The sequence below is a fragment of the Drosophila biarmipes genome, chromosome 3R (genome assembly GCF_025231255.1).
Source record: "Drosophila biarmipes strain raj3 chromosome 3R, RU_DBia_V1.1, whole genome shotgun sequence".
NCBI lineage: Eukaryota > Metazoa > Arthropoda > Insecta > Diptera > Drosophilidae > Drosophila > Drosophila biarmipes.
The window spans coordinates 3,115,125-3,133,875 of record NC_066616.1 but is presented as its reverse complement, the minus strand read 5'-3'; the positions used below and the strand labels follow the sequence as shown (position 1 = coordinate 3,133,875).

At 40.9% G+C, this 18,751-nt stretch overlaps 3 protein-coding genes across 6 annotated transcripts; 1 reads left to right on the top strand and 2 right to left on the bottom strand.

The window, feature by feature from the left end:
- The first annotated feature begins 1,377 nt into the window (after positions 1-1,377).
- Positions 1,378-13,789, top strand: LOC108024959 (serine/threonine-protein kinase 32A). 4 transcript variants are annotated; one of them, XM_017095195.3, is made up of 9 exons: positions 1,378-1,445; positions 6,321-6,491; positions 8,087-8,142; positions 8,201-8,366; positions 11,015-11,085; positions 11,164-11,290; positions 12,382-12,507; positions 12,612-12,793; positions 12,847-13,789. In XM_017095195.3, the coding sequence occupies exons 2-9, from the start codon at positions 6,437-6,439 to the stop codon at positions 13,396-13,398; spliced, it is 1,335 nt and encodes a 444-aa protein (XP_016950684.1). In that variant the 5' UTR covers positions 1,378-1,445; positions 6,321-6,436; the 3' UTR covers positions 13,399-13,789. The 4 variants fall into 4 exon arrangements, with proteins under 4 accessions (XP_016950684.1, XP_050745066.1, XP_016950686.1 ...); XM_050889109.1 differs by lacking the exon at positions 1,378-1,445 and adding an exon at positions 1,517-1,736; XM_017095197.3 differs by lacking the exons at positions 1,378-1,445; positions 6,321-6,491 and adding an exon at positions 7,476-7,996.
- Positions 3,394-4,664, bottom strand: LOC108024961 (ubiquilin-1). The gene has a single exon (XM_017095198.3). It carries the CDS (start codon positions 4,527-4,529, stop codon positions 3,480-3,482), a length of 1,050 nt encoding a protein of 349 aa, XP_016950687.1. The 5' UTR covers positions 4,530-4,664; the 3' UTR covers positions 3,394-3,479.
- LOC108024962 (methenyltetrahydrofolate synthase domain-containing protein) lies at positions 13,660-17,968 on the bottom strand. Its single transcript, XM_017095200.3, has 6 exons — positions 17,704-17,968; positions 16,242-16,412; positions 15,464-16,182; positions 15,340-15,408; positions 15,064-15,283; positions 13,660-15,009 (listed from the first exon to the last, which is right to left on the bottom strand). The coding sequence occupies exons 1-6, from the start codon at positions 17,780-17,782 to the stop codon at positions 14,606-14,608; spliced, it is 1,662 nt and encodes a 553-aa protein (XP_016950689.1). The 5' UTR covers positions 17,783-17,968; the 3' UTR covers positions 13,660-14,605.
- Between the last annotated feature and the right edge of the window lie 783 nt (positions 17,969-18,751).

The window sequence follows — 18,751 nt, the reverse complement described above, 5'->3', positions numbered from 1 at the left end:
TTATAGAATAATATGTCAAAAAACTTCGAAGCTATAATTTGTTTCATATTATTTTCTCACCAATTTTCCGATCGTTACTATGACAGCTATATAATAAGTCGTCCGATTTTGATAAAATTGATTTCAAAATTCAGAACTATTTAAAAATGTTTTTTTAAGTTTAGGAGGTTATGCTTGCACTTATAAGAAATAATCAACATTAATAACACGATTTTAAATTTTAAGGATTGCTGCTAGTTTCTGTAATATTAAGAAAAACCTTTTCATTATTTCTCAGACCTTTTCGTTGACAGCTATATGTTAGAGTCGTCCGATTTTTATGAAAATTTATTCGAAAGTCTTAAAAATATAACATATGATATTCCCAATATTATAAGATAATATACCGAAAGACTCCGAAACTATTATTTGTTTAATATTATTTTAGCACATTTTCCGATCGTTCCTATGGCAGCTATTTGATATAGTCTCCGATTTTGATTTGATTTTTAAAATTTAATTCCAAATTATTAGAAGGTTATATGTCAAAAACACCAAAGATATAATTTTTAAACATTTATTTTTCCGATTATTCCTATGGGAGCTATAAGATATAGTTGGCGGATCCGGCTGGTTCCGACATTTATACTACCTGAAATAGAATGAAGACTTTTGGGAAAGTTTCAAACTGAGAGACTAGTTTGCATAGAAACGGATGAACAGACGGGCATGGCTAGATCGACTCGTCGTTATGGGGTCGGAAACGTCTTCTTCACTGTGTTGCAAACTTCTGACCGATATCAATGTACTCTCTGCAAGGGTATAAAAAAGATTCGCACGAAATCAGAATAATAGAAGCTAATTGAAAGTGCTCAGAACAACAACCAATAGTGTTGTGGCCCTGATTACCCAGTAACTTATTTCATGTGTCGTTACCGCCCAAAAGTTTACTAACGTTAATCTAAGCAAAAGGTATTAAGCACACTCCCAAACCTCAACCCCAAAGCATACTTGGGCCTTTAAATCGAGTGGCAAAAAGCTTCAAGGAAGAAGAAATGGTGACTGTCATCCTGAAGTGTAGCCCAGCCGGATGAAGGCTGATCCATCAGCGTGATGGATGGATCCGGTACCCAGCGAAGGATGTGCGCAATCGTCGCTAATCGGCGCCCGAAAAGTAAGCTTCGTAAATAGACCTCCCAGTCATAATCGCAGCAGGTAACCACGCTAATAGAGTGAAGCTAGCCAGTTGGGCTAATTGGCGTTCATTCATAAAGCTCAGCACCGCTTTGGCTGCGTCCTGTGCTCCTCGGCGCGTGCGCCGAGTCTCCCAGAGAGCCGTTTGCAGGACAACAGGGCAAAGGCACATCTGTAAACAAAACAGCCTCAGTCACTAGTTCGCAGAGGCAGAGGGCAGTGGTTCCACGGCCAGGAAGGATAACGCACGGCCAGAAACGGAAAGAGAAAGCGTAAATATCTAGACGGCAGTGGTAGCGGCACAGCTAGCGGTAACAACGGCCTTTTCTTTTCTGTGAGCGCCAGTGTCGTGGACTGTCTCGCGCGGCTTTTCACCATCGCGAGTTTTGTGCACAGACATCCATCCGGGGACCAAAGGAGCAGTTGCACCAATTACACCTGTGGGGAAGGTGTATACCACGTATATGTACATGTGCCTATGTGAGAGAGAACCATTTCCACGGTTGTCCACTTTGAGCTTGCCAGCGAGCGTGCATGGGTACAAAGAAAACCACATCTCGGAAGTGAGCCAATCGATAATTTCAAAGGAGCGAAGCGCTTGCCTCTCATGTCCTTAAGAACGCTTCTAGCAGCGCTGCAGGTGTTCTAAGGCAAGCGAGTCCTGGGAGTGCTTTTCGCAAGCCATAGGCACGCGGTCGAAAGAAAACGGACAGGGGATGTCAATGAACTCCTTTTCCCTTTGGTAGCATTGGGTTGAGGTGTTAACTTGGTTCCCAGAGTTTGGAACCATTTCTGGTGCCCAGACACACGCTAGTTCACCAATGACTTATTCATGCTAGTAGCACATTTTGCTGTGGACTACGCAAACAGCTGGACATATTGAGATATTACTCAAGTTGGCTCTGGGTATACATAAACTAAATGATCCCCATGCCAACTCAACTGTGCAGCCGTAAACATGAGTTGCGGCTCCACCAAGTCGCTTAAAATTATAGATTTTTCTTGTGCGCCACAAAATAATATGATGTCATCTGTCCATTTCGAAACTGATTGGGCGGTGAATCGGGAATAAACACCCCCGGCTGGCATCCTGAACACTCAAGCTTACAATTTTATTCCCGTAACTTGTAGAACGAAAGGGTACACCACACTTACCACACTCCTCAATTTAAGCGCGGTTTATGCTTGATTTTTAATATAATTTGTTGTGCCTGTTTTAAGAATGAGATGCTGCGCTTTCTTAAGTTGTATTCGAAATTCTAAAATACTTAAAAATTTAAATTTATTAGACTAAAATTTAATATGCCAGAACGCACAAAATTTTTAGTCTAAAGTTTGCAACGCAAAATAAAAATAGGACGTAAACTCAATATTTCTGTCAGTAGTTTTTAGTTTTCTTGAAGTCGGAAAGATCTGTACTAACAATGCACCAACCGGAACGACCTGGAAGCGTATAGAATATAGAAGAGTTGAGGTTTGGGAGACAGAGCGGTAAAAGTATAAAATTTCAATTTAAGGAAATTTTAGTTGCTGGGGCAGTAAATGCCAATTTTTCAGCTTAGTTATATTCGAACTAAAAATTCATGTCGATTGACATCGCACTTGTTGAAATACTCCAATATTCCCTTAAAAAGTTATTCAAAAATCAATACGTTGGGTGACTTCCTAGATTGAAAATTAAATAAAAAGCTACCTTAAATAGCTCAAATGTTGTATGTTTATAACTTGTGAACTAAAAATGCAAGCTTTCTATACATAAAATGACTAAAAACTCCGCCAAAGTTAAAAACAAATATTTGTAGTTTTTTTCTTACCTCACAAAAGAGGCGGTTTCCGTTTAGAACAAGGAAGAACGCTATAATCCAGTGTCTCGACTGTCGAAAACCTGTTACTCAGCTTAAGGGAAAAAAAGGGAAATAAAGACTTATGAGCAGCAAAGCGATATTTTAAAGAGCCACCCACCCGCTATTTTAGTATACTGTAAGTGTTAGAGCGGGCGTGTAACCCAGCTGAAACAAAACACTCCTCTAGCTCTAGCTCTAGCATACGGACGAACGGACGAACATGGCTAGATCGACTTGGCTAGCCTAAACTCTAAATCCGCTCTTTTAGAAATAACAGCAAATAATAGCCAAATTTAAGACGCCTTTACTAAATGATTCTGTGATCAAAACATTCCGCTGGCTTAGGCCGCCTCCTTTGTATTTCAAAGGACACAAGTCGTTTTTTCTGCACATTTAATTGGGATGCAAAGTCACCGACTTTCGACCAAAAACAAAAAATAACAAAAGTATTTCGAATAGAACTTATTTTTCCATAGACCGATCCCAGTGATCCAGTAGTCTGACTGCGCTATCAACGTTGCCCAGAGAGATCAGCAAGGCGCGTTTGTTCCGACTGCGGTTTCTGTAACCCATCTGAGCGAGCTGATCCAACTGGGCCTGAAAGTAGTGCTGGAATCGACCCTGTTTTCGCGAAAGAAAGTCACCGCATGTCATCTGGGGTACAGTTTCTACTGCATCATAAGCTAGATCCTCCGTCGAGAGGCTTTCCTGGTTGCCCTTAGTATACTCATTTTGGGCCACGGAGACCCGTCCGGCGAGGATGCATCTGGCCAGAACGCCCATTCGCCTTAGGTCGGAGGTGCTGGACGATCGCCGCCAAGGGTTTGGTAGCGGGTCCTTAACTTCGCGACCTCGTTGGGGATTCGCGCCCTTTTCGTCACCTTGTGATGCTTGCTGAAAGGACATGGCCACGTTGTCCTCGTAGGCCTGCAGCATGCAATAGTTTAGGCGGCTCAGCACCTTATAGCCGCCGGGAACAAACTCCATGCGCGAAATGTGGAGGTCGCGGCGGCGTCCCAATTCCTGCTTGGCTGGACTAAAAGCCAACGAAAGCATCTCGCGCAGGTTCTGGTCGCTGTTTAGGTAGTGGCGCATTGTCGCGTTCTCCTCGAGAAGGCTCCGGATCCGCGGGTCAGACTGCAGCAGGCTTCGCAGCACTCCGGGCTCGTCGTGAAGGTAGGCAATGTTGGCTGATTTCCAGGACCTCATAAGACGTTCTCCATATTTCAGGGGCTTAGGGAGTGGGTTCGCCGTCGGTGATGCACAGACGCTACCTTCCGCACGACAAACCACGTGTACAGTGACTCCAGAGACGATTCCCTTGCTGTCTATGGTCCCATCATCACTGAGCACCTGACCAGCGAAGACAAGTACAATCCGAGATATAGCCCGTTCGAAGCGCACGGCCACCAGGGCGCGCAGATTCCGAATCAGTTCGTTCTGCCGCAGCGAGACGGTGACTTCGCGACCGCCACCCTTGGCGCGGATGTCTATGGAATCTTCGCTGCTCATGGTTCGGGGTCGTGCAATGTAGATAACGTCGGAAAGGGTGTGTTTGCTCTTTTATCGAGCAAAAAGTTACAAAATATAAATGATCGATAGGACTATGTATATTGTATTATGTATATGACGTTAGCTAGCCAGAATACCAAATGTTTCTGTTGACATATGATTTGCGGAGAAATATTTTCGCTAACCAAACTGATTTGAGTAACTTGGTAAAACAAGTTTGCTATAGGTTGTCCCCAGGGAAATGCGAGAAAAGTGATCACGAGCAAAAAGTGCCGACCCGTCCGATATAAACGTCGACACTCTGACATCATATTTGCATGAATCAGTGCGTACTGTCGCCCTCGTACTGAAGAAGTGCTCCAAAGTGCTTATTTTTATTAGTTTTGTAGTTGTATTTTTAGGCCATAAAAAAATGTATATAACAATAACAAAATTGTTTAAAATTTGAGATATATAATATAATTCAATTAATTATATAGGTTACTCGTAGAGTAAAAGGGTATGCTAGATTCGTCGGAAAGTACGTAACAGATAGAAGGAAGCGTTATACGATCTACTAAAAAACAATTTCCAAATTTTTACATTCTATTTTGCTGATTAATAACTTTAAAGCGTTTCTTTTTACACACAATTTGTTTTTATTTGTTTGTTTTTTATTGTTGTAAGGTTAAATCCGAAATCGTCAAATCTGTTTCAAGAAATCAGGAAAGAGCTTAAAAAATGGTAAATGAAAAATCTTTTGTGCATTACTTTTACAAAGCATTTCCAAATACCTTTCTAAAACATATAGCACAAGCCTTTAGCTTTAGTAATTCACAGTTAAGACCTTGCAAAATGTATAAATTTATTGTCGTTTTCTCGCCAAACTAGCTGGCTTCTTATTTAAATTTTCAAGACCTTCAAATAAAATGTGGCCATTTTTGTTGATTAATTGCTTTTACACAAGACTTTTTACAAACTAGCTAGAAATAATGTGGTAGAAATAATTTTTCTTATATTAGCTGTTTGACAATCAAAATAATATTTCTGCTGTGAGAAGTCCTCCAAAATCTTATTTAGGGAATGACTTTTGAGCGGAGCATCAGATTGTGATATTTGAAGTGTCATTCGACGCGTATTCTTTGTGAGAATATAACTAGGTTGATAGCGGGGGGTAATTATCTCAACTCTCCAAGTTTTCACCCTTACACTTCCGCTCTTTCTCCCAAACCAATTGATTTTCTTAAAGTCTTGGTACGCAATCCATTTAGTTATTACAAGACAAGTTTTGCATATGGCTTAAGCTGCAAGGGCTACTCAACTTCGTCCGGCCGAAACTCGTTTCCAATAAAGATATTTGTAAAATTAACAAGAACAATAGTCAATAGTCAGATACCCATTGCTCAAGTAGTGTTACTACTATTAAAATGCCAAAGCCTAAAAAAAACTTCAAAAAGTGGGCCCCAGGCAGACTTAAGCATTTCGATCCCTTTTTGGGCGTTAGAGTGGGCAATTTGCTAGAATCATAACGCTTAGTCGCAACTTAAGAGTTTCCGAGATCTTGACGTTCTTACGGACAGACGGACATGGTTGGATAGACTTGGCAAGTGCCCCTAATCATGAATGTCTATACTTTATTAGGGGTGAAACGCTTCCTTCTGCTGCTTACCTACTTTCCGACGAATATAATATACATTTTTTTACTCCGCAAGTGAGCGGTATAAAAATATTAAGAGCGAACGCCATATTTGAGTTCCTCCACTCAATAGGAAGATTTATGTTTATTATTAGGTTTGATTACCGCTATTTCAGTCAATTATCAACAATTCACTTGGAAGCCCCAGAAAGGTCAAATAACAAAAAGCTCAAAAAGTTCAGTGCTATATGAAAAAGGACAAGATCTCGGATCAACCCATTGATGTAGCAACATGGGCGCCAACACATCGAGCAGATCGGACGCGAGTCTGCTCGCCGATGATGATGGTGAGTACAATATTAAGATAAGTTACCTGATTACAGTGCCCACCAAGAGAGAGTGCTACAGTAGAGTGCCTCGATTATCAGATAACCGTTAGTCAACGAAATCTTATAATATAAATTATCATTTATCTTTTTAAAACCAATTTGCATATTTATTTGGCGAAGAGCGAACTGCATCTGGTCCAATAATAAAAACACCTAAAAGGTGCAGGCGCTACAGTTCTTCGCGAATTCTGGGCGTTAGAGTGAGTACGGCTCCCTGCTGAAATAAACTTGCGCTGCGCAGGAAGCCCAGAAGTCTGCATGCCAAGTCTGACTCCTCTAGCTTTTATATTTTCCGTTTATACGGACAGACAGACGGAAGGACACGGGTAGATTTGAGTTTTAACGGTTAATAGTTATTTAGTTTTTTTTATTTAATATGATTTAGTTTAGTTCTAGGTAGTTTGTCAATGTAGTTTCATAGACATTGTAAAAAATCTGTATTCTAACAATAAACTAGTTAAAAAATTGAAATTTATACCTGTTATTTGTAAAGTAAAATTTTCGATCGCATAAATGATGTAAATTCTTGATCAGCATCACTAGCCGAGTCGATCTAGCCATATCCGTCTGTCCGTCCGTCGGTCCGTCTGTCTGTCCGTCCGTATGAATGCTGAGATCTCGGAAACTACAAAAGCTAGAATGTTGGAATTCGGCCTGTAGATTCCTTAGTCTCTTGCTCCGCCCACTATATCGCTCTCAAACAGTCATAACGCTTAAGTCTGTTTGCCACCCACATTACCATGTATTGAAATAGCTGGTAGGTGGCGCTTTACAATATCGCTTTGCTGCTTATGTATCACCATTCTCTTTTGATATCTTAAGTTGAGTAACGGGTATCTGAGGCACTCGACTGTAGCGCTCTCCCTTTTTTATTTAAAGTATAATATAATAATTTATATATAGTAATAATTTAAGTATATATAATATAATGACAACGAATGAAACACAGTAGCTCAGAGGGAAGTTATCTGTCTTTCAATATTTGATAGCACACACACCCGAGACGATCTAAGGTTCAATGGAGTCGGTAGACGACCTTTGCCTGTCGAGAATATTGTCACTCCTTGAGCTGCCCGACCAAATTTCTATGCTGCAGAGCTACGAACGCTGCCGTGTCTTCCTCAGTAGCCTATGGCGTCACCGGCTTACAAGTATCTCGTTGAACTTGCTTGAGGTACACCTGAAAGAAGATGATTTCGAACTCCTCTTGGGGAGCACTTGCCAACGACTGCAGGAGATCAGGATCAGCTACCTTGGCAGAACTCACTTTGAGGCGTTGGTCGGCCACAACTTTCCCAAACTTTGCCTGCTGCAAGTGGACTTCCTGCCTCCGTTTTTCCTATGCCCCAGGAAAAGACTGCAGCTAGAGAACATTTTCCCAAACTCCTTTTTCCTTGACCATTCGCATAAAATAAGTCACATGCTGCACTACCAAAACCTTAAATCATCGGGTGTGTGGGCAGGTGAATAAAAATATATATGTTACAATATTTATAAAAAATGGGATTGGCCAAAAAATCCACTTTTATTGTCTTTATTCTCTCACTTTACAGTCAATTTTGACCACTTCCAAATACTTCGCGCCATTGGCAAGGGAAGTTTCGGAAAGGTACGATTCGCTTCGATCCCGATGGCAAATCTCTGAAATTCACAAGACATTTTTTCAGGTCTGTATTGTTCAAAAGAGAGATAGCGGCAGCCTGTACGCCATGAAATATGTAAGTCGCTCTGCTTGCGAGCTTCGAGGAGCTCTTGGCGGTGTCATAAAGGAGGTGGAATTGCTATCTTCACTGGAGCATCCGTTTCTTGTCAATTTATGGTTCTCGTTTCAGGGTGAGTGTTTTTATACAAAGAGTTCAGTTTAACATCGGCAACCCCACAAATCAAAATGTTTTTAAAAAGAAGAACGGTTTTCTATTTAAAACAGCAATTCGAAATTGGGTAGCCGAAGTTAAACCATATTATGCAATTAAAATCACACGCATATTACGTAAACCGTGTATTTGTAAGATTTTTATTTGCCATACCGATAGTTCCTATGACAGTCAAATGCCTCGACTATCAGATACCCGTTATTCAACTTAAGGGAGCAGAAAAAAGAAAAAAGCGCCACCTACCACTTTGGGGGCGTTAGAGTGGGCGTGCCAAAAATTTTTTTGGCCTATCGAAAGGTTTTAATGAGACAATTACATTGTAGCAAAACAAAAATTCTAGCATGACAACTGCGCCCACCACAGTCTTGGGCGGTTTGTGGGCGTTAGACTGTGCGTGACACATTTTTTTGGGTCAATCGACAAATACATTTCAGTTAAAATTTTTTTTCTATCATAAAAACTGTAGGCTCTACAGATGCTCGCGGATTGTGGGTGTTAGAGTGGCCGAGGTAGCCCGCTGAAGCCCAGAAATGTGCATGCCAAATGTGACTGTTCTAGCTATTATAGTTTACATATATCTGACGAATCTAGTATCCCCTTTTACTCTACGAGTAACACGTAAAAAAAATCGAAATTCTAAAATTTTAAAAACTGTGTTCGTGTTTTTAGTATCCCTACCTACTTACATGCCAAAAATAATTGAAATCAGTAGAATCATTTTAGAGTTAGAGCGAAACATAATCAATGATTAAACTTTTGTGACGAATGTTCGAATGTAAAAAATATAGAAAGTGTATTTATTAAGTAGATCATATATTAAATTTTCATCACAAAAGTTGATATCAGAACTTTTAATTGTTAAAGGTGCGGTCGTCACTATATTTTTACCTCGTTAAGAGGTGTTTTTGTTCGATATTAGAAGTTTTTGTTTTATATTTAAAAAATATCATGTAAGAAAGGTGTACTCTGTAGACATTTTAATATACCTTTCTAATAACATGTAGCTTTAGTAGTTTATAAGTTACTGGTGTGCAAAATTTAGATATTTACGGCTCTATTCTCGCCAAACTAGCTAGTTTTTCCAAAAGTGTTTCTTATATTGAGCTTGGATTCGCATGATCAGGCAGTGTAGGATGCTCTGAACTGCTAATGTGGCCATTTTGGTTGAATAATAACTTTGAAACGTCTATTTCTACAAGAATGTGTCGTATGCCAAAAGTTGAGGAATCTCAAGGGATATACAACTTAACATTTCATTTAAAAAGGCTAAAAAAATTTTTTAATAAAAAAAACTTTTAACCATAATCGTTAAACGGTGGTATTTAGACAGATCGTGTTAAAAATGCGTACAAATACCTTTGTAACGACGTATAGCACAAGCCTGTAGCTTCAGTACTTCACAAGTTACACGTACATATTCAAAACTTAGGTTTTTACAGCTGTTTTATTGCCAAACTAGCTAGTTTTTCCAAAAGTGAACTAATGTTTCTTATATTAAGCTGTTTAACATCGTCTAGAATAACTCTAAAATAATACAGCTAGGTTTATAGCAGGGATTTTATCCCACCGGCCCCAACAGTTTAGATTTTCCAAATTTTAACTTTTTCACTTTCAACACTTTTTCTCCCCCACAAGTCAATTTTTTTAATGGTTTGGTATGCAATTCTTTTAGATTTATCGATTTTTTAGACTTTTTTTTTGTGTATATATAGTAGTCGCCTTCGCACACCCAGGACTGCCGTCCACAGTGATGGTCGTCCAATTAAAAAACAATTTCGAAATCGTTAAGAGAGCTGCAACTCAGAGTAGAAGATAATAAACAAGGTAAACATACTCAGACACTGAAGACAAAAGGGAGATGGAGATATACAAGCAACAAAGCGAACCTGTAATGCGCCACCTACCAGTTATTTCAAAAAATGATAATGGCGGCAGAAAGACTTACATATTTTGGCCTTGGGCGTCAGAATGGGCGTGGCACCCTGCTGAAACAAAAAATTCTAGCTCTTATAGTTTCCGAGATCTCATTGTTCATGTAAACACGCGGACAGACGAACATGGCTAGGTCGACATGTCTAGTGTTGCTACAAGAAAGGGATAAAAACCGTGTAGATAGCATTTTTATGGCCGAGGCATTCAACTTTGGCGTTTTGACTTGTTTTTTACTCTCATTCCAATAGGAGGACATTATACAGCTGTCAATCCAGCTTCTTCCGGAAAGGAAGAAGACAGCTAGGATGTATGTCGATTGTTTCAAAACTAGGCTATAGTAACTATATAGTGATCCTAATTAAGAATATTTATACTTTAAAGGGCCAAAAACGAATAGCCGGTATCTATAGGACGATTTTCTTAACTTTAAGGCTAACTTTATTTTGCGTGGTTTGGTTGTGTTCACTTTCCCAGTGCTCTGAACTTCTTTCGTTTTCGGTGCTTTTCCAGAGCTCCTTGTCTTACTTTTTTCCTATCTGTATCATGTTGTTACTGATTGCCAGTTAAAATGCAAATTGACTTTCAGTTTTTTGTTTTTTTATTTTAAATCTGGGCCAAAAAACGCTAGTATATGCACATATATATTTATATCTACGTTTCTCATACCCGTTACAGATGAAGAGGACTTATTTATGGTTTGCGACTTGTTGACTGGCGGCGACTTAAGATATCATTTACAAAACCGAGTATGTTCGCATCGACAACTTCTCTTATAAGCATGTATGCCTGCTCATTCCTCAGTTACGTCCTTTCCATACCCCTAGGTGGAGTTCTCCGAGCAGAGTGTGGCCTTATTAGTGTGCGAGCTTGGCAGTGCGTTGGAGTACTTGCAAACGCAACGAGTGGTTCACAGGGACATAAAGCCCGACAATATTCTCTTGGACGACGCCGGTAAGTTTCAAGAGCGTTGACTCTAACGACAATTAAACTAACTTGGTCAAAACTACGGGATTCGGAATGTGTCAGGGGTGTCAAAGAACCGCTTTAAGAACTGATCGATTTGAAACCGAAGGGTAGGGTGACGAGTACAGTAAAATGACGAGCTCGCCAAATCCTTAGCAACAACAGGGTGTCATGTCCATTCTAACGCACAAAAACACACCGACGGCGACTCTAAAACCTTTTAAAACAAGTTTTTATTTGATTATCAATTGTTTGCGCCATTGTCATTTTGTAGTCGACAGTATGTAAGTAAGTAACAGGTACAAGACGGCGTTTCCGACCCCCATAAAGTATACATATTTTTGCTTTGGATTGCTAGCAGAGTCGATCCAGCAATGAGCGCCTGTCCGTTTGGATTCTGTGTTCTCGAAGCTATAAAATTTAGTTTAGTTTGCTACGCTAACGTCCCACTTAATTACCAAATATTACAAGAAAGGAAGTTAACTTCGGCAAGCAAAAATTTGTAAACCCTTGCAAATAATCAATATACTCGTACGAGTAAGTAACACCATGTTCAATTTTTAAAGACTGTTGCTAGCTTCAGTGATATTAAAAAAAAGTATTTCATTATTTCTCTGACGAATTTATTGGCAGATATATATTAGAGTGGTCCGAATTTTATTAAATTAAATACAAAGTTCTTAAAAATATAAAAAATGATATTCCCAGTATTATAAGACAATATGTCAAAAAACACCGAAGCTACAATTTATTTCATATTATTTCCCCACCATTTTCCGATCATTCCCATGACAGCAATATGAAAATGTCGTCAGATTTTGATAAAATGAAGTTTGAAATTCATAACTCATTAAAAAATGTAATTTCCAAGCGTAGAAGGTGATGTCCATCTGGTTGGTTTCGACTTGTGTACTACCTGCAAAAGAACGAAGACTTTCCGGAATATTTCAGCCCGATAGCTTTAAAACTGAGAGACTAGCTTGCGTAGAAACTAAAAGTCTGGGTATAAGGACAGTTTGTTTCAAAAAGTTCTACCTACACTTTAGAATAGAATCCCTTACACGTGTTAACTTTTTCAGGACATGCTCATTTGACTGATTTTAATATTGCAACGAAGTTGCAAAAGGATGCATTAGCCTGCAGCATGTCGGGGACAAAACCGTATATGGCACCTGAGGTGTTTCTGTGCGCCCTGGACGAAGTGGGTGAGTAGATAAACGAGTCTGACCAATTAATTTAAGGTCGTGTCCAGAACGCGAGTCCGGTGCTTCTCATTGACGGCATCATAATTATTTCAACTTCATTTCAGCCGGATATAGCTATCCGGTGGACTGGTGGTCACTTGGCGTCGTGGCCTATGAGATGCGGGGAAACATTCGACCTTTTGTGGTGCACTCAAACACGCCCCTGGCGGAGATCAAGAATGTATTAAACACCCCTGTGCACTATCCCCGTTACTGGAGCAGCAACTTTGTCGATCTACTGCAGAAGGTGGGTTGCAGATGATTGGCTAAGAGTAAATGCTTAATTTTGTGTACTTGTAGCTGCTCTCCACTTATCCTGGTGCTAGAATAAGCACAAAACAGGAGCTTCACCAGACGCCGTTGCTGCGTAACATTGACTTCCAGAAGGTGCTCGAGAAGAAGATAAAGCCTATCTATAAACCCCCTGAAGACCACCTCAACTGTGATCCCTGCTTGGAGCTGGAGGAAATGATTGTCGAGACGAGGCCTCTGCATAAAAAGAAGAAACGTCTGGCCAAACAGCGGTCAGCACAACGCGACAGCGATCCCGAAACCTCGCTGGTCAAAGAATTTATAGTTTACAACCGCTACAAGGAGTTAAAGCGCAAGGCCATGGAACAGAAAGAAAATGATTGGCAGCGTGAACTTGAACTGGCCATGGCCAACTCCATCGTAAACAGCCTGGCGCCCATTCAGGAGAAATCCGCCGTAAGCGTCGTGCAGGGTGCCGACTGCACGACCACATCATCTGCAGCCGCCCAGTCAAAGAGTGACAGCATTGAATTTATTGATCGCACTCCTTCACCACAATTTAAACAATTGGCTATGGGAAAAACCCCAATTCAAAATTAATAACGAAAAAACGTTTACACTGATCGGGAAGCAACAGGTTTCAGAGTTCAAAGGCTTTTATGCCTATCTACCCAACAATGACTTGAGAGCAATCATCCACAAAGAACCAGAATCTATTTTCCGAGCTGCGCTGAATTTCACTTTTTGTACATGTTTATAATAAATTATAAACTTTTATATCTGTAAGAGTATTTTAGTTTACTGTTAAGCTCCATTGTACATACTGTAAAAAGATAAAATAAACAGAAAAACAGCATCATGGTCTTTTTCCTATTTTTTTTATTTTTATTTCAAGTTATATTTCATTCATGTTTCACATTTTTTGTAATGCCTTTTTTGTATAAAAAAAGAGTAAATAATTTTTATGTTCTGCATTGTATATTTGATGTTTTCACACGTGTTGATCTTTTGTTAAAATGTATAATTAAAAGTACTGGTGTTCGCGGTGAAAGTGGAAAACATTAATCAAATTACAATTTTCTTTATATATTTTTTTCAGCAAAAATGCAACATGTTAATAGTTTGTTAATTCATTTTATCGAATTCAAAATTTTTGCATTTGGGCTTTTCGATTGTTTTTACAGTTTTTTATATTACTTTAACTTCGACCACAGCGGCTAGTCCCATCAGCAGATCAACTGCTTAAAAGGATAGAGCCACAGATCCATGTGTGGGGAGTGAAATCAAATTAAATAATTTTAAGAAGTGTAACTCAGTAATTTAACAAGTCCCAAGAAGTTAGTATAGGGGTATTTAGAAGAAATTGAGTTCCACTCTGCATTTGTGGAACGAGTATTTCTGCCATAATTTCTATAAAGTTGAAAACAATGTCCAACAAATTTATGTTTTTCTTAGGCAAAATCAAATGCAATTGTTTAGAAAAAGCGTCAATAGTTTGTGTTCTCATTAAAAAAAAGTTGCTTTTGCTCTGCTTGTTTGGTAGAATAATGAAGGAGAAGAAGAAACTACAAGCTGCAAAACATGATCTTTAGTGTATGCACATTTAACTGTCTGTGTGTATTTAGTGAGTGTGTATGTTGAGTGTACTTTGTGTTCGTCTGGAGTTCGCTTTCTATTCATTTTTTGTTTGATATTTTTCGATTTTTTCTAAACAAAATGTTACTTTTTTTCGTTGAACTCCAAACGTTGCGCTGCCGGCGGAAATCCGCCGCGATCGTTCACTGGCTACGCCAAGCGCGAAGTCATACTATACTGTGGTAGTATCAACAGTCTCGATGCGTGTACCACCTACGTCGCCGACACTCACAGTGCCGGCCTCTCCTCCGTTTTGCGCGCCGCCGGCAGCGTTTCCGTCATCGCCAGCACTTGCATTGGCACCACTAGTGCTGGCACTCTTCTTGGCGCCAAACTTAATTAGCTCGACGTTGACGTTTATAGTCTTAGTCTGAGCAGGCGCCGCAGACTCAGCTGGTTCAGTTTTTACTGCGACATCGCCCTCAGCGCCTGCTGACGCAACTGGAGTAGTCTCGCCACCGGTGGTAATGGTTAGCGAGAGATCATTGAGCGACTTCAGCACCTTGTCCACATCATCCTGGGTACTGGGAGTACCGTTGCGGTTTCCAAAGTGCAGGAAACACTTTCCAAAGTGACCTACCATAAAGTCTTATAAGGTGTATTCTTTTAAGCAAGAATAAAAAGGCTTACCCTTCCAAGTAATCGACATCGGATTACATTCACGTTTGCGGAGCTCCGTTTTTAAGTCCTTGACGCGAATATCACGCGTCAAATTTGTCAACTTAATGCAGAAATCACGAGGTCCACGGTTCTTGTTCTTCTTTGGACGACGCTCACCAGTGTCAGCTTCTTCGAACTTACGATCCTCACTCTTAGCGCCTCCCTCAACTCCAGACTGGTCGCCCTCAGACTGAATTGGTAAATAAGATCACTGTTTTGCTGTTTACTCAGACTTTAACTACAAACCTTAGTTGTTCGTCTGCGACGATTGACGAACCGACCCTTGCGGCGCGGAGTGCGTTTCTGGGTGGTCTCCTGGATATTGGCGATTAAAAATAATACTAATGTGCTGGGTTTGGTTTCTACTTACGCCAGGTTGTTCGTTGTCAGTCTGTGAGGTGGTCCGTCCTGGGTTTCCTCGTTGGAAGCGACGTCGCACGGGCCCACGACGGCGTCTGTTGTTGTTTTGATGCTGCTCCACGTCGGTATCTTCCTCTTTCAAAGATATCGATTTTCCCGCCTTCTCCTCCCGCTCCTTAAGCTGCTGCAGCACGGGCAATATCTTCAGACGGCGGTCGGAAAGAAGCTCCCAGAAGACGCCATTGGGACGAGGCAAACGCTTTGCGACGCGAATTACTTCTGAGGGAGTCACAATGATGTCCACTGGCGTGTCATACTTCTGGAATAGATTGAGGGGCAAGGTGTCAACCACCTGCACGTCGTGCACGATCGTGGCAATAACTGTTTGCGGTGTGATGGCTCCCAGTTCAATAAGGAGGCCGATGTCCAGATCAGCAAAACCATTTCCGCGTCCAATACGATAGCCATCGCGTGACACTACGACAGAGCCAATCACCACGATGTCCAGCTTCAGACCACTATCCAATCCGATTTCCGTGCGGAACTTCTGGATGTCCTGGACGCGTAGAGCCTCCTTTTTCCGCTCATCGGTGGCATCGGCTGGCACATCTACCTTGAGGCATAGCGCCGAAGAGTCCCGGGTGCTGGGCAAGTATACTGACTTGTCAGCCAGCAACGCTTGCTCCTTGAATTCGTGCAAGGCGCGGTCAATGTTAACCTTAATGTGCTCTGCAATGTGGAGTAGATCAATAAACGTGGGAAAATATCAGAAAGTGTGATCTACTTACGTGCTTTTTTAAACTCCTCCTCGTTGATAAGCAATGCAGCAGCTTTATCGGCATCAACAAACGAAGGAATTCGGTTAAATATGTTGTTCAATCCGATGCCAACGTTGCCCTCCTTGATCTTTTTCCAGGTTTGCACGCGCAACGAGCGCTTTGTGGGCTCTATGGGCTGAGCTGAATTATACAATAATTTTTAAATTAGAGCGGAATGTAAACCTTTCATAAAATAGGAGTACTATAAAGCTTTTCCCACTTTCTACTTAAATATTTACTCGACTTGCGATAATAGAGCGCGTAACTCAGGCTTAAGTTAAATTAGAGCTGTCGACCAACAATGATTAAACGTAGGATACTGTTTACTTTAAACGGACTTTGACACAGGCGTTCATGCTATGGGAGTTTGACTGTACGTATACTTTAAAATGCGATTTGAATGTGCTGAATGGCACTGTCAGCAGTAGCTCCTTATCGGCTGTAACGGCGCTCAGTGTTATCACTCCAATTCTGAGCTGGACTACAGGTGATACCGAGGCTGATAAACATCCAGTAATCAGATGTGTGAAATTGACCCAAGCAACAGCAAACACCAGCAAACACCAGCCACCACCGCCAGCAATAACAGAAATCTGCATAGAAAACAGATTCGACAGAGTTGCCACCTGTGCAAAGTCCGACATATGTGTGCATGTGCGGTTGATAAAAGTAAATTGAAACAATTAACTGCTCATTGTAGATCCCTCCGCCCGCTAAAGCTAGCGGGCTCAGCAAAGATCATGTTCGCATCGAAGAGTGGAGGTATCGATATTGACGCATGACCAATAAGCTGGCAACGCTCCGGCACGCACACACCCGTACGCAAAACATTTCTTGGCGATGAGCGCATCACAGTCGCGAATTTCTCAATTAATATGTATGTGTGAGCACTGCCGTCGGTTGGTGGCTGTGTGAAACCACGGAAAATGGGCGGTCGAAGAGCACCGTGCAAGATGAAATGACACTGGCGAGCACAGAACCGCTCGAAATCGGCCAAGAGCACCCGAAAATGATTCATATAGTACTATTTGCGGGTTCACTAGTAATTGTGTGCAGAATGCGCGCTAAGATGACGTAATTAATGTCAACAATATAGCCGTGGATCGCCGACCGAAAAGAATAAGCGGGCATACATTTTGTTCCTTCGCGGGGCAATGCCTCTTTTTTGCCCAAAACTTCGGCGTTTTGACAACTCTTACTTTTACAGCTAGAGTCCACTAGAAATAAATATGGCGGAATTTTGACAACTTTTGCCTTCACACTTCGTAAAATGGCCGTACCCAAAAGGGAATGCGAGACCTTGTCCCCTTTTAAAATGCGACTATACAAAGGCTGGTGAAACGCGGCGCAAAATATTTATGATAACATTCTCACACTCGCGCAGGTATATGCAATTTTCGTTCTATTTGCCTCTTTGGAGGGCCCCACTTACTTGTCGACGACACCTCCTGCGCGGTGTTTGCGCCGTTCTCCGCGGCGGCAGCGGGAGCTGCGTTGCTTTGATCTTCCATCGTATCGCGTTTTAAGTTGTGTATCAAGCCGCTGCAGGTTTTTCCTCGCTTAAGAATTTATTTCGCTGGATTTACACAAGTTTACACAAGAGCAACGTCTACCTCTCCGGCTGCTTCCAAAAAAACCACGTTTGAAAACTGACGTTTCCTTGGTGGTGGGGAAAAATGTGGACTATCGATGTTTTGCGCCTCTCTGCAAGTCGCGATTGCTGTGCCTTTGAAGAAATTTTTGAATGAAAAATCAGAAAAGTTAACAATTTAAAAACTTCGAACAACCAGTCTAGGCAAAGAAAACGAACGCAAATGAAATATTTCGGATTTTGACTATGACAGGTAACACGTGGTGTCTTGATAGGCCCCAGCTATAGTTCTTTCATTAGGTTACTGCAGAGTTATCGGTGTGGAGCACTTGCCTATCATATTCAAATTTTTGGGAAAGGTGCTCCGCAAATAAACAGTTTTACAAATAGAAACCTAAGTTAAAACTAAAAACTTAAAAAATATATAAAATTCAAAAAAAATTACTGTAGACTTCTTGCAATGATTCGCTAAAATTCGTTTAAACCCCTTTTTGGAAGATCCAAATGTTTGCTTATACCCTTTTTAGAAGTTCTAAATGCGGTAGCTAATCATCCGTTTACATGCTTATCATGCAAAAACAGTTCTAACCCAACATGGGGTGTGAAAACATTAAATCAGGGTAAAGGCCAGTACCAACATCGACGGAAACTGCGAGCTAACCATAGGAGTGAGCGAAAGGCGAATTCGGTGCTAATGCTTTTCGTTGGATCTTTTTTTCAGCCCAGATAAACTAAGGAAATACCATAAAAAATACCTGATTTAACGAGTGAATTTTGATGAGCGCCGTTAGCCGCGGCATAAGGAATTAGAAATTTGATTTCCGGCTGTGCTCGTACAGAAGCCGCGTAGAATCAAAAACTTAAAAATGCACGGAAAACCGCTAAATCA

Coding starts and splice junctions, on each gene's coding strand:
- LOC108024961 (XM_017095198.3), bottom strand. CDS start 4,529: ATGAGCAGCGAAGATTCCATAGACATCCGCGCCAAGGGTGGCGGTCGC.
- LOC108024962 (XM_017095200.3), bottom strand. CDS start 17,782: ATGGAAGATCAAAGCAACGCAGCTCCCGCTGCCGCCGCGGAGAACGGC. Junction 15,284..15,339: donor GTCGCAGACGAACAACTAAG/GTTTGTAGTTAA, acceptor TTACCAATTCAG/TCTGAGGGCGACCAGTCTGG. Junction 15,010..15,063: donor GATGTCGATTACTTGGAAGG/GTAAGCCTTTTT, acceptor ACTTTATGGTAG/GTCACTTTGGAAAGTGTTTC.
- LOC108024959 (XM_017095197.3), top strand. CDS start 7,552: ATGGAGTCGGTAGACGACCTTTGCCTGTCGAGAATATTGTCACTCCTT. Junction 7,997..8,086: donor ATCATCGGGTGTGTGGGCAG/GTGAATAAAAAT, acceptor CTCACTTTACAG/TCAATTTTGACCACTTCCAA. Junction 11,086..11,163: donor GATATCATTTACAAAACCGA/GTATGTTCGCAT, acceptor CCATACCCCTAG/GTGGAGTTCTCCGAGCAGAG.